Genomic DNA, 16,183 nt, shown 5'->3' on the forward strand with positions numbered 1-16,183 from the left:
AAAAAAAAAAAAAGAAACACATGTGTTTTGCAGCAACTTGGATGGAACTGGAAAAGATCATGCTAGTGAGACAAGCCAGAAAGAAAAAGAAAAATACTGGATGGTTTTGCTCATAGCAGAAGTATAATGTACCAGGCGAGAAAATAATATGAATAATGAACACCCATATACCAGAGACATTTTGCGGGGGTGGAGTGGGGAATGGGATCAAAAACGGGGGGTGGGGTGAAGTGCATAGTACTATGGTGATGGCACATGGGTGACTTGGTGATAGGGAAACCCAACATCAATATATTAATACAGTCACTATGAAAAGCATACACTATATTTAAAAGTAAGATGTTATATTCAAATAGCTAATGATACATTTAATCATTTATTTTCAAAATGGGTTTGGGCTAAACATATTTGGGTTAAATTCACATACAATCTATATTGTATGATCAGAATTTGGTGCAGATAAATATAAGATCAAAATATATAAAATTGTAACAATAATCTCAAGATTGTCATCGTTTCCACAAACAAAACTGTATTAATTAATCTATAGCTCAAAATGTTAATTTGAATTTTTAATGCCAAAATCATTTTTACTTCTTCATACATATTTTACTAACAAAAGTCTAAGTGAGGTAACTAAGATTACTTTAACCTTAAAAGTTGTGTGTTTTTCAATATAATATTACTCGGCAATCAAGAAAGATAAACACATGCTTTTTACAGCAACATGGATGGAGCTGGAAGGGATCATGCTTAGTGAAATAAGCCAGAAAGAAAAAGAAAAATATCAGATGGTTTTACTAATAACAGGAGTATAAAGGACCAGGGGAGAAAATAATAATAATAATGAACAACTATATACCAGTGACATTTTACAGGGGTGGAGTGGGGAATGGGGGTGCACAGGTGAATTTGTGATGGGAAGTCCACAGGGATTACAACTGAGATGGAAAAAGGCATAAAATGATACAAAAATAAACTATTATAATAAATTTTTTTTAAATATATGCATCAAAAAAAATTCATGTGTTTTTTTTTTTTTTAAGGATGTTTGGAGAACTCTCCAAATGGCTCAATCACAAAGTATGTTTCTAACTCAAAATTTATTAAAAAAAGGGTCATTCTAACTACACTACTAGATTCTCCTTTTTAACATGGATTATAGTCTAACTCTAAAGGAAATCAAAAGAAAAACAAGAAAATGGATAAATGCACATAATACATATTTGTATTCTGAGTATATTTCAGGTAAATCAAAACAAATATTCAACTAAAATAACTGAAACAAAATCCTACCTGAAATAACTTTTCCTTTTGGCCCATGCCATTGGAATGATGGGTCTATCAATTCAGTATTTCGTAGCCGTTGGGTAACACATAACACATGTGGACTCCTTTGATGGAGCATAACATACACGTTCACTGAAAATATAACATTAAAACATTCCAGTAATACTTTCTCTTTCTTAACACACTATTATGCCTTACATTTTTGTAGCTTGAGTTATTATAAGTCTTTGTAAGTTTTCCACTGGAGCATTGCTCTTACTTAATAAGAACTAAATTTCATTGGCATTTTCAAAATTAAGCATATGTATTTCATTGGAACATTTGAATATATCTCAACCTGAGCATAAAGCATTGATGTTTTTATTCTGAGTTCATATATATTAACTTATTTTATTCTCAGAATATTATTTCAAGTTACAAAATATTAAGGTCATTCTATAATCAGATTTCATTTTTTTCAAAAATTCCAAACTTCAAAGAAACTGACAGGATATACTCTTAGATGAATAATACATAATTTAGTGATGAACAAAATGTACTGAATTCTTTATTAAAAATTTGATTAATATATAACAATTAAATCAATACTTTTTTTAAGGTTTATTTTATTTATGCATACAGAACTGGGGTACACTCAGAGTTGCAGGTGTGGTTAGAGGGTTCACCAGAGACAGAGTGGGGTCAGAAAAGGCAGATTGACAAAGTACAATGCTGAGGGGAGCGGCCGGCAAAGCAAGAGAGGTTTGCTGTGCCTCAATACATGTTTTGAGTAATTTTAATAATGAGACTTTTTTTTTAATATTTTGCTTTGTAATTTAAAGAAACCTGGCCATTAAACAAGCAAAAATAGTAGTTTTTAGTAATACAGTAAATATTCAGTTGCTTTTAATTTACTCACAAATGTTTACAAAAGGTTCTAACAACTATATGACAACTCTTCAGTGATTCACCAAATACAAATAATTCTGTAATACAGTAAAATCAAACTATTTTTGAGAATCAAAATTCTTCTTAACTTTAAAGAAACTATCTCTAAAATTCCAACATACATGATGTCTACTGAACATGGCTTTCAGACAGAGATACTTCTCTAGGTTAAGAAAGTCCCACATAGACTTGGTTAGTTGTCTTTATTATAAATTAACGTTGAACGTTAACAATTTTTTTTCCTATATTGCTTAAGGAGACCATTTAGTATTTTTATTCTTTAATACTTTAATGGAATAAGTCATATAACTAGATTGCCTTCCTAGAATAATGCTAGTCATTTTATCTTATTTAAACATTGTTCAAATCAATTTATAAATATCTTCCTGAAATACTAACAACTATATTTATAAATATAAAATGTCTAATTTCCTTATACCTTCCTTTCTCCTTTCCTAATTAGAAACTGTAAATTAAAGTTACAATTTAGTCAAATAAAATGTATTGGGCACATTTTCTCTTATAAATTTTCTTTGAAAGGACATGTAAAATGATTTTGTCTTTAAATATTTATATAGTCCAGTACTTTGGGATAGACTTGGGGGAGTAAAAGGCAATCAGGTGTACTTAATCAATTTTTTAGTCTACTGAGTAATTTAATCAAGTCTATTTTACAAATTTATCACTTACATTATTCAAGTATATTAACATGAAGTTATTCAAAATACTGAGTTCTGATTTGTATATTTCACCATCTATTTACTCATAACATTGTTTGACTTTCATTATCCTCTCATAAAACATTTACCAAAAGATTGTCTTTTAATTTTTCCAAAGAAAAGACTTTTGTTCCATTCAATCTGTTATATTCCCTTCTGCTTTTTTTCTTATTAGTCATTGTCTTATCTCTTTCCTACTGACCTCAGTTTAAATTTCATCTTTTGCCCAAATTCTTTAGTAAATGTTTATTTCATAAAATTGACTCTCCTTGGCATTACCAACTGGCCTTCACCATGAGCTAACCTTTATATATATATGTCATTACATCTTTTCAGATCCTTTTCCTCCTTAACTCCCACCTCCAGAGTAGCACAATGCACCATCCTTTGTGGTTTTACATATGTGCGTGTGTGCATATATACATATCCATACTTTGGGAAGGGTGGTAAATAAATGCCTCCTCACCTTTGAAAACTCAGCCCAAGTAGCCTTTTTCTACTTTGGCTTTGACAGACAAAGTATCCCAATCCACAACTATGCCCTTCCTTCAGTCCCATAAACCCCTTTCTATATTTAAACCATAGAAAATATAAGTGAATCCTTATATTCACTCTTCTCAATATAAGATCAACATACAAAAGTAAATATTTCCCTATGTCAACAATAATGCATTAGGTCATGTAACAAGAAAGAAGATAAAATTTATAGAACAATGAAAAGGTATTAATGTACAATTAAATAAGACCATAATGGAGAAAATGTTCAGATTATAGCAAATGCTATAAAATTAGACCACAATGCCATAATCAACAGGGTGTCAGACTCCAACAATAACTTTGAAGTTATCAATTTATACTCATGTTTATATCAATACTCCCATATATAAGCAAAACCCCAGAAGAATGTTTTGTGAAACACTTGGATACCAAATTAAAATGTATTTGGAAAGTTAAAGATTGATAAATGTCTCTAAAAAGGAAACAAAGGGGACTAGCATTATTCAATAGTAATAACATAAATTACAAAGCTATCCAATTACAATAAAATGACCTCTTATAGGGACAAAGAATGGTGAGCCTAAGGGGGTAAAAAAACAGACACATATAAAAATATATACAGAACAGGGCCCTCCCTGGTGGCGCAGCGGGTTAAAGCACAGCACTAAGAAACTAAAGCCACTTCAGCATGAGTTCGATCCCCGCCCTAGAGGTGACTCACATGGTCTGGCAAACCTCTCCTGACCCACCCGCTGCTCCCCTCAGCTGTGTACTTTGTCAGTCAACCTGCTCTGCTCTCCACTCTGTCTCTGATGAATCCCCTCACCACCCCTACACCTCTGGCTGTACCCCAGTCTGTATGCATCAATAAATAAATCTTAAATACACACAGAAAGAGAGAACAGTGCAACTTAAATTACTAGAAAATACAGATTAAAAACTCATGTTTAAAACAATGTAAATAAATAAATGTTGAAATTACACTAATAGTTCTCACCACACATAAAACCAAATTTCATAATGAAGATCTGAGGATAAATTAATAAAATGTGAAAAGATAACCAGGCCTTCGGGACATCGAATGATCCTTTATTTAACTCATATCAGCTGACACTGGTTTACAACATTGTGATTCATACATTGTTCCATTCTGCAGCATAAGAGGAAGGATTCTTTTAATGCAAAAAGCAGAAACATTAAGAAAAATTTAAATTCCTTATAGTTCAACAATTTTCATTCAATGCTATGCTACACTGGCAAAGTGAGCATTATGAGCACATTTAAAAGAATAAATGGCAAAATCAATCTGAAATCTAGGAGAAGATATTTGCACTAAAGAAATCTCAGGGAAGATATTCATAATAAAGAGTTTAGAAACTAGAATAGTTTTCATATGAAAGCAACTTCTTTTGAAAACAGCAATGAGATTACAGGCATAGGTAATTTAAATTTCAGCTAAGCAAAAACTGGAATGTTGGGTAATAATTCATTCTATTGAGCATACTGGTGGGAGTATAACTTGGTGAAACCATGTTGAAGAATTTTTTGGGCTCTATAATGATTAATTTCTACTGCTAAACCCAGAAAAGTTTTGAGCAGATATGAAAAGAAACAGAAATACACAAAAGTGGTATTTAACCACATGCTAGAAAAATCACTGGAATGACCTAAAAGTCCAAGACAAGTGTTAAGTGAATGAATGGATACATAAGTGAATGAAACAGAAAGCCAACAAATAAATGAGAAGATGGTAAACAAGTTAAAAAACAGGATCACCTAATAGAAAAATGCAGACATATAGGCGTTGTTTGTACTTTGCATGACAGAAGATACGAAAGAAATTCCAAGCAAGCAGGAAAAAAATCAGGCAGTCAGCATTTTCTGGTACTACAGCTAGCTAAATATCACAGAGTAATCTACTTCACAATGATGTAAGAAATGCATTTTGAACTGGAATGTCAATCCACTTTTAAAAATTTAATCAGGGCCTCCCTGGAGGTTCAGGGGTAGTCTCAACAATACCAAGCTATCGCCTGCCACTGTGGCATCAATCCAGACCAGAGAGCTAAACCATAGGGCATTGCAGACCTTTCCTATGTCGTCTGCTGCTCCTCCTCAGTAGTGTATTTCAGTAGATCTTCCTGTTCTGCTCCCCACTCAGTCTCTCATGAGTTCAGTTGCCCTTATGCACCTCTGGCCTATACCCCAGTTTTTGTATGCATAAATAAATAAAAATAAATCTTAAAAAATAAAAAGTTAACCATATCCAATAAAATAAAGTAATTTAAAGTAGTTATAGTTATCTTCCATATTTTAGGTATAAAAAATTTAACCTTTTTAAAAAAAAGTTGTGATAAAAGTTAAATGTCAATGTCATTGGCAGGGTAAAGAACATCAAATATTATCTCCATAAAGTAATGAAAACGTGACAGATATTGTCAAAATGAATATTTTAAGAACTCCGGAAATTAAAAACAGTGATCCAGGAAAAATTTATTCAAGAAAAAACAGCTTAATCTTGATGTAATGGTTTGAATTATACCCCCATCCAAATTCAGATGGTACTTCAGAATGTGGTGAGCAGAAGTAAATTAAAATGACTTCATCAAAATGGGTCTAAACCCAGTATGACCGGTGTCCTTATAAAAGAAGGAAATTTGGATACTGAGCTATAGAGGCATGGGAAGAGGTGGCTTTCTTAAGCCAAGAAAGGATAATTACAAAAGATCCTTCACCTTCACCCTTCTGAAGGAACCAAACATGCCTTCTTGATTGGATTGCTAGCCTCCAGAATTGTAAAACAATTAAGTTTCTGTTGTTTACACTACACAGACTATGGTACACTTGGATCTAGTAGATCTAACAAACTACAAAGGTCCTCAACATATGATGGTGCAACTTACAATTCTCAACCTTAAGGTGATGAAAACTGATATGCAGTCAATAGAAATGCAGTTCAAATTTTGAATTCTGAATTCTGTTTGCCAGGCTAACAATATGTGTTACAATACTCTGTCATGATGCTGGGCAGAGGCAGCGAGCCACAACTGTCAGTCAAGTGATCATGAGGGGAAACAACTAGTACTACTCTACAGGGTACTATGTTGTCATCACTTGGAGATACTATGCTTTCCACATACCATCATATCTATAAAATGCTCAGCTATGTCTCCTGTTTCTGGATAGAGGAGGAAAATAACCACTCTTTCAGATTAAAATCAAAATAACTGTCTGACTAAAAGCCAATGTAATTGTTCTTAGCACATTTAAACTAGACTGGGCAAAGCTATGGATAAATTTGATAGGATAGGTGTATTAAATGCATTTCTGACTTAATATATATTCAATCAAGACAGAGCACCATTAGAAGTCCGCTCTTGATGAGAACTGTACACTTACATTGTTTTAATTTGTCCTACCTCCTGTCCCCTCCCCAGCGCTGCAAGTAGCCTTGATAACAAACAGCACTCAATCACAGTTAAGAACCAGCAGTCTGTGAATTAAAACAGGGAAGGAAAGAGAAGAAGGGGTTGTGGTGATGGATCATGAGTACTATGGTGGCAGGAGAACTTCAGAAAACACATCACAGGATAGAAATTAAATACTATCACAAATTAACAAAGACATAAGAAAAAGTAAATATTTAAAAATCAAAAATAAATCAATAAATAAGAACAAGCCTACCAGCAGCCTGCAAGCCACTACAGGGATAAACAGTGAGAACACCTTTAACACCTGCTTCCTAGAGAACACTCATTATTTGACCTCTGGCAGTTTCCTGGAAGATCCCCTACACCAGACGTGGAGCACAACTCTGTAAAAATCATTTTTCCCAAGAGTATTTGTCAAAAATAATTAAAGGCTATCACTTAACTTTGTATCTGTTTGATCAGTACTAACAGTTGGGGTAAAAAAAAAATATGCTTAAGAGCTGGAGAGTCACATGTCACTAAGCCCTTATAAAAGTTCTGATTTATTCATCTGACAGTAAAAAGCATGAACATGCTCTGGGCAGGGCTTAGCCCAGAGACTGAGCATACTCAGTAAAGTCTGAGAGGCCTAATGGAGAGTCCACAAGGCAGAAAGTAAAAGGTAAAGTAGTCAACTGTTAAATATTAAAATATGTCATACCATGTTTAGAAGACCCTTAAAAGACTGGTTCCAGATAGTGGAATCTTATCAGTTTAACTAAACCAATGAAATAGATAATTCAGTGACTATACATAACAAACTCATACTTTGCAGTTAGTTCAGAAAATTCACTAACCAAACAAATGATAATACCATCATATAGTGTAAAGAAGGGAATACATGATTCCCAAAGTAGCTACATTATACTAAAAAGCCCAAATTACAAAAACCATGAAAGTACAGCCATAGGCATGAAAATAAAAGAAAGGAAACAATAGAAATGGTGCTTGATAAAGACCAAAGGTTGGATTGACTGGACCAACAGTCTGAATCAGTTACCTTAAATATAACCAAAGAAACTATATCTAAAGTACCTCAGAAAAGTATGAGTTCAAAATTTCAAATAAAGAATATCAATAAGGGTCTCCTTGGTGATCTAGGAGTTAATTGTGAGTTCTCTCATTGCTATAACCTGAGTTCGATCCCCAGCCAGGGAGCTGGCCCACATATGGCACAGTAGACCTTCACTGTCTCGCCCACTGCTCTCTTCAGCAGTGTTTTTCAGTAACTGTGCCTGTTTTTCTCCCCACTCAGTTTCTGATAATCCTCTTACCCCTGCACCTCCAGCATACACCCCAGTTTTCCTATACAAAAAATAAAAAAATAATATTAATACTCAGAAAGTATACAAATAGTAGATTTAAAACTACAATAGGGCCCTCCCTGGAGTCACAAGGTGTTAAAGCACAGCACTATGAAGCTACTGACAGCCACTATAGTGCAGGTTCGATCCCCAGTCACTGAGCTGACCCACATAGGACAGCAGACTGCTCCTGTTCCTTCCACTGCTCCCCTCAGCAGTGTATATCAGTCAGATATACACAGTGTTCTGTTTCTGTCTCTGGTGAACCCTCTCACCCCCCCCATACCTCTGGCCTGTACCCCAGTTTTTATGTGCATAAATAAAAAAATCTTTAAAAATTTAATAAAGCTACCATAAATGAAATGAAAAATTCACTATACAAAAGCAACAACAAATCAATTAAGCAGGAAAGACTATTAGAAATTTAAGAATAGATCAGTTTGGAACTACCCAACCTGATAAACCAAATCAAAACAAGTAAGTGAATAAAGAACAAAGAACACTATGAGAAGCTGTTAGAAGAGTTATTTTCCAAGTCTGTCTAATGAGGGCAGCTGCTTTGCCTATCCCTGCTCTGTGGCTTCCAGATTCTGTGGATAGCTGCCAGACCTCTGGACCACACTGGCCATCACTACCACCTGTCCTGCTGTAGCCTACTGGGATACTCTATGCCACCATGCACACAATCACAAATTGCTTGAATAGGTTGATGACAGGCAGGAACACTACAGGTTCTGTAGTGTTCACACCAGAACACCATAACTGTTTGATCCACCACTGCTAGCACTGGGCAGGACACTGTGAGAGCTGGTATGATGTGCCCAGAAGTTAATTGGGCGCCAGTGAGTGGCCCCTGTGCTCTCAAGATGTGCCAGTCTGGTCTGCACCAGATCAGTTCAGTGGGTGGACCTGCCACCAGTCTGAACACCTTCTCCTGCCCTACTACCCCAAGGTGGCTGGAACTAATAAACTCCAAGGCAGTGAGGGTGATGCTAAAGATAGATTTTGGAGCTCTCCAGGCTCAATTCCTCCTAGCTTCCTGAACAACAAAGGTTGAGAGCTGGGGGGGTAACAAAATGCTCATGAAGATTTTAAAAGGGTGAGAAATAGGTTGGCAGTGGAAGGGAATTGATGGGCATTAGCATACAGTTGCATCTGATCGGTGGACCAACTTCTGTTCTCTACCACATGTCCAGTCCCAATGTTCTATTCCTGTTCAGTGTTCAGTGCCTTCTTCCACATGGCCAGTCCCAGCTAACTTGCTCAAAAGGCTGACTGACTCCTGCTTAGATGCCTGCCTCTGAACCACTGATACTCTAGGGTAGGAAAGACTGTATCTAGCTTAAGATCAGCCTCCACGTTTTCATTCTTGCACATACATGCTCGCTCTCTCTCCCTCAGCGCTCTCTCTCCGTCCCTTTCTCTCTCTACTTCCCCTTTACACACTCCTCATAAATGTATTATGTCGTTTTTCTTTTAAGTCATGTTGTGCAGTATGCAAGTGAGGGCTTACTGTTTCCTCTGACTTTGCTTGGTTTCAAAACCACCAAACATACTGGTATATTCACAAAGAAAGACCCATGGAAGAGCAGAAAGGGAAGAAATAATATATGAAGAAACAAAGGCAAAATTTTTCCAAGGTTAATAAAAAAAATACAAGTCTACACACCCAAGAAACTAAGTGAAGTCCTACCAGGATAAAATTCAAAGAGATTCACACTGAGACATCACAATCAAACTGTCAAAATCCTAAAAAAATAAATAAATAAATAAATAAATAAATAAAAATAGTGGGAAAAACAACTCATAATGTAAACATAATGTTCAATAAAGTAAGTAGCTTATTCCTCATCAGAAAATAAAATGAAATAGAAAACCTAAATATAGGTAAACTATAGTTATCAAATTAGCAATCAAAAAACTTCCCACAAAGAAAATCCCAGTGAGGCGAATTTAACTGTGGTTTTTTTTTCCCAAGCAAGTAAAATAGAATTACCAGTAGTCACTCACAAGCTCTTCTAAAAAGTAAAAGTGGGCAAAACCCATCCCGGCTAATATTGTAAAAGCACTATTACACTAAAATCAAAATCAGATGATAAGACAAGCACATCACAATGAAATTACAGGCCAATTTTCCTTATGAATATCCTCAAATATTAGCAGCTAAATATATAACAACCAAGCGGAATTTATATCAAGGAATGCAAGGCTAGTTCAAATACAAAAATCAGTTAATAAAGGAAAAAAACACACGATCATCTTAATATATTTAGAAAAAGCATCTGATGAAATCCAGAATCCTTTTACAGTAATAACACAAATTAGGAACACAAGGAACTTTCTCAGTATTTAAAGGGCAACTATATAGAAGGTTCATATTTAAAATTATAAAGGTGAAAAATAAAATCTTTCCCTACTGTTTAGATAAGGAAGGAGACAAGAATATCTGTTGTTAATAACACAGAATTGAACTTCTAACCAGAGCAACTGGTAAGAAAAAAAAAAAAATGGCATCAGGATGGAAAAGGAGAAATAAAGCTGTCTGCAGATGAGGTGAGGTGATCCTATATATGATATAACACAATATTAGAAAAGTCTAAGAAATAAATCACCCCTCCTCCAAAAACATGGAGTAAATAAATTATTCAGCAGCTATCAGGATACAAAATCAGCCTGTAAAATTCAATTTTATTTTTACCCAATATAAAAATGCAATCCAAACCAAAATTAAGAAAACCACTCCATTTGTAATAACATAAAAAAATTCAGAATTTTAATAAAATATATATGAATAACAAAAAAGTACAATTCTTGCACAATGAAAATTACAAAACATTATTGAGGGTAACTAAAAAAAGGATCTAACTAAATGAAAAGTTACTCTATGTTTATAAATGGAAGAATTAATATTGTTAAGGTAGTAATACTTCTAAATGATCTTCAGATTCAATTTAACCCTTATAAAAATATCAATAGGCTTTTGTGTGGAAATTGATAAGCTAATTCTAAAATTTATGTGAAATTGCAAGGGACCAAGAATAGCCGAAACGAGTTTAAAAAGAACAATTTTGAAGGATTCATTTTAAAACTTACTATAAAGCTATGTAATCAAGACAACATATATATTAGGGCAAATATGTAGAACAATGGAATAGAATTTAGAATCCAGAAACAATAAACCAGTATATTTATAATTAATGATGAATTTTCAACAAGGGTATTCGAAGAATTAAATAGAGAAGAAAACCTTTTTGAATACATAAATGGTGCTGAAATGACTGGATATTCTCATGAAAAAGAATTAAGTTTTACCACTACCTTACACCATATAAAATTCAATATAAATTCAAATAATTCAGAATGGATGAGAGATCTACATTGGGGGCTAAAGTCAATGACATCAAGATATCTGCAGCTAATGACATCAAGATATCTGCAGCTACTGCTGGATGAGTTGGATCCCTGGCCAGGGAGGTGATCCACAGGGCTCATCAGACATTCCCTGTCTCCCCAACTGCTCCCCTTAGCAGTGCATTTCAGTAGATCTAACTGTTCTGCTCCCTACTCTATCTCAAGTGAATCTTCTTAACCCTCCAATACCAACACCTCTGATTGTCCCTCAGTTCTTATAATCATAAATAAAAATAAATCTTAAGGCCCTCCCTGGTGGCGCAGTGGGTTAAAGCACAGCACTGAGAATCTAAAGCCGCTTCCACATGAGTTCGATTCCCGCCTTCCCCGGAGGTGACCACATGGCGTGGCAGACCTCTCCTGACCCACCCACTGCTCCCCTCAGCAGTTCTGTTACCCATGCTGTCTCTGTTGAATCCTCTCACCGCCCCTGAGCCTCTGGCCTGTACCCCAGTTCTGTATGTACAAATAAATAAATCTTAAAAAAAAAAATCTACATTTAAGGGCTAAAACTATGAAATTCATGTAAGGAAGACAAAAAGAAATATGTGTTACTGTTTATCAGGCAATTTTTTTTAGTATGACACCTAATCATGAGTACTCATGAAAAAAGTAGAAACTAGACTTTATCAAAGTTTAAAATGTGTGATTTTAAGGTTACTACTAAACACTGAAAACACAATCCACAAAATTCAAGAAAAATATCACAAATCAAATATCTGATAAAGATTTTAGTGTATGGAAAATTTCACCAACTCAAAAAAAAAAAAAAAGAAAGAAAAGACAGAGCTCCCCCTAGTGGAACAACATTATGAAGCTCTCTGAAGCCACTGCAGCACAAGTTCAGCCCCAGGCCAGGGAGCTGACCCACATGGCATCGCAGAACTCTTCTGACCAGCCAGCTGTTCCCCTCAGCAGGGTACTTTTTCAATCTGCCTGTTCTGCTCCCCACTCTGTCTCTGGTGAATCCTCTCACCACCCCTGCACCTTTACCTATAACCCAGTTCTGTAAGCATAAGTAAACAAATCTTTAAAAAAAAGAAGACAAGCTAATTTAAAAATGGGTAGAGAATTTGAACAGGCATTTTAGCAAGCAAGTTATCCATATGGATACAAAGCATATGAAAAGAAGCTCAACATCATTAGTCAAGGCATTTTAGCAAGCAAGTTATCCATATGGATACAAAGCATATGAAAAGAAGCGCAACATCATTAGTCATCATGGAAATGCAAATCAAAACCACAATGTATCTACTCCACATATACCATGATGGCTATAATTAGCAACGGTAATTAGCAAAGATAATTAGCAAAGATATTAGATTTAATCCTTACACACTGCTGATGAGAAAACAGAATACTGCAGATTGTTTTAATAATAGTTTGGAAGTTACTGATTCAGCACATGGTTTAGTAATTTTACCCCAGGTACATACCTAAAAGAATTAAAACAGAAATTTATCCGGGAATATTCATAAAAATATGGCTCCTTCATAATAGTCAAGAAAATGAGAATTTCAATTGATGAAAATACAAAATGTTGTATATATGCATACAATGGAATATTATTCAACCATATAAAGAAGTAGTGACATATTCTATAAGCAAACAAAGTACTGATACATTCTATAACGGGAGTGAACCTCAAAATATGTGAAAGAAGTCAGACACAAATTCATATTTGTGATTCCACTAAAATTAAATGTACAGGTTAACAGAGACAAAACGTAGATCAGAGGTTTTCAGGAATTGGGAGACTGATTGCTTAATGGGTACTGATTTTCTTATTGAAATGGTGATAGTGCTGTGAAATCACACAGTGCTGATATAAGATTTCTAAAATATTCAATATTCTAAAATATTTCAATATTTTCAATATTCTAAAAAACACTGGATTATATATTTGGAGGGGAAATTTTAAGGCATATGGACTTATTTTAATAAAATATATGTGCAGTTATGTTTCATATGACTGCAAAATCTTATTGATATATTAATCAATCTGATCTAATCTTACTAACCCTATCTCATTAATCCAATCTAATTAATCTTGATGTTATACAGATATTATTTGGAAAAAGTTTAAACATGTCTGAACTGCATACAATTATTTTTATAGCTAGCTACTATGTAATAACAAGAGAAAGACTTTAATTTGATAACTCAGAAATTAATTTTTGTACACGAAATCATTTATAACAAACAAAATTAAACCTGGATGAATGTAACAACATGAAAACATCTTTAATCCATTTTCATAGAGGAAAACGGGACTTACAAGAGACTAACATAAGTAGGGAACAGTAGCATTCTGCACAAGAATGATAAAAATTTAGGCAAGTATTAATTACTTTCTTAAATCTATCAATACCTGGAAAAGTTGATGATCCCACTATTTTCACTGTATCTTGGGTCAAGTGAAAAGCTCTTGGGAATCGAACCAAATATCCAACTGTCAAAACAAAAATAAATGATTAGCAAATTCCCTTAGTAGAAATTCCAAGATCTAGAAGTAGTATAATATTATAGCATATTTAACTTTGTTTGAAGGAGAGAATCATAAATCAATCCCATTTGACATTAAGTATCTCTGTCTCAACTAATTCCCTCATATGCCCCAATTAAATTAAATTAGTCCCTGCTTCTGCCTATTATATCTTGCCTCCAGAATACACTCTCTCTCTCTTTTTTTTTTTAAAGATTTATTTATTCACACAGAATACCCCAGGTACAGGCCAGAGATGCAGAAGGTGAGAGGATTCACCAGAGACAGAGTGGGGAGCAGAACAGGCAGATCGACGAAGTACACTGCTGAGGGGAGCAGCCGGTGGGCCAGGAGAGGTCTGCGGTGCCATGTGGATCTCCTCTGGGGCAGGCGGGGATCGAACTCATGCAGAAATGGCTTAAGCTTCTTAGTGCTGTGCTTTAATCTGCTGCGCCACCAGGGAGGGCAGCACTCTCTCTTTTTAAAAGACCCTATCTCTGGCCCTTCAAGGTCCACCTCTTCCAAACTTTGTTCTTATCATTCTTACCTTACAACAATAGCTCCTCTAACACTCTATACTGTATCAAGTTCTTTATGCATGTGTAATTTTCCCTAATTAGATTATAATTAAATCCATGTTTACATTAACTTGTTAAAAAACAATACCAAGCACTATGCACAGCACACAAAAAAATATTAAATAATTGTAAAACATGATCTATGATGACAGTTTTCTGTCATTGTTGAGTGAGCAAATGTTAATGTGCACAGAGAGGGGCAGCAGAAAAAACGCAATCAACCAAACATCCAAATAACCTTTATCAGAGAGAGTACAACACAAATAAAAGAGTAAAGTACTAAAACTGAGAAGACCTTACTTTAAATCCTAACTCTGCTACTGACTTTAGAAAAATCACTTTAAACTCTACCTGCTTGTTTTCTCATCTGCAAAACGGAATTAAATTCCAGACTTAAAGAGTTATTATAGTAACTGAATACTGTATAAAATATTAATTATAATATAAATATCAGCCCTTATTATTCAGTGCTTAATAAGTTTATTCTTTTTCTTACATACTCAGATCTGATCTTATTGGATCAAAAGTCAAGGCACACACAACGCCTACATACTATCATATCTAGTATATGGCCCCCGGCCTAGAAGCTTCCGTCTCCTGAAGCACATCAGCCATTCTCTAGTTACATTAGAATGATCTTCGGACTACTTATGCCTAGACTGTGCCTATCTTGGAATCTTCTAGTACACTATTTCTTTCTGTTTTCCTCATCCACTTGTATATTTACACATTAGGAGGGCTTCCTTTCCCACCCTCCTTATTAAAAAAAAGAAAAAGTATTTTGAACAAATCGTTTGTGTACTTCTTGTTCAATCCTAGGAGGTTATTTACAATTAATTTTGAGTCTAACATTTAAAGCCAAAAAATGGAGCACAGCCCAATTAAATAGCAACAGTTTAAACTCTCACTTCTCTGTTTCTTCACTATTTTAAATACAGCTTGAAAACAAGATGAGCAAACATTTTTGTTTCTCTAGATACAAAGAAACAACTGGCATTGGAAAACTTCCAAATCCTAACCTTTCCTGAATTTCAGAGCTAAAACCAAGAGGCGGCGCTCCATGACAACCGATAATTCCAAATCAGTGCGCTATCTACTCTCGAAATACAGATTTACAAGCACATCAGCTCTCACACAGTGAGACGGAAAGCTGGCCAGTGTCCCACGGACTGATTTCGGAGGGCTATTGGCAACCAATTTAACTGTATAACTTGAACGTGGGTGTCTTTGTATCTTCTGCCTATTGTTATTAATTTCACCTGTCACTTGCTTCCCCAAATAAATTTCAGTTCCTCCGTGTATAAACCTCTCCGTGACGGGCGCAGTGAGTGAGGACAGTGCTTCAGACCAGCGAATGCACGTGACGCAAAAAACCATTCTCTGCGCCTCAACCCCTGGAGCCCGCCGCCGCGGCGCCGGCACCTCACCTGGCGGGGGCGCCCGCACTACACAGGCGGAGAGCAGGAGGACGAGCGCGGCCGGGCAGAGCCCGGAGCCCACG

General features: G+C 35.1%; 1 protein-coding gene across 1 annotated transcript in view; it reads right to left on the reverse strand.

The window, feature by feature from the left end:
• ZPBP (zona pellucida binding protein) overlaps nucleotides 1-16,182 on the reverse strand; it is a gene marked incomplete at its 5' end in the record, with an annotated part of 157,299 nt that extends 141,117 nt beyond the window's left edge. Inside the window, 3 exons of the mRNA XM_004694483.2 lie at nucleotides 1,297-1,422; nucleotides 13,991-14,071; nucleotides 16,110-16,182. Of these exons, the coding sequence (XP_004694540.1) occupies nucleotides 1,297-1,422; nucleotides 13,991-14,071; nucleotides 16,110-16,182 (280 nt within the window). The remainder of the gene's footprint in view (nucleotides 1-1,296; nucleotides 1,423-13,990; nucleotides 14,072-16,109) is intronic.
• Nucleotide 16,183: the final 1 nt, after the last annotated feature.

This window comes from Condylura cristata, unplaced genomic scaffold (genome assembly GCF_000260355.1).
Source record: "Condylura cristata isolate star-nosed mole 26May11 unplaced genomic scaffold, ConCri1.0 scaffold00044, whole genome shotgun sequence".
Lineage (NCBI taxonomy): Eukaryota > Metazoa > Chordata > Mammalia > Eulipotyphla > Talpidae > Condylura > Condylura cristata.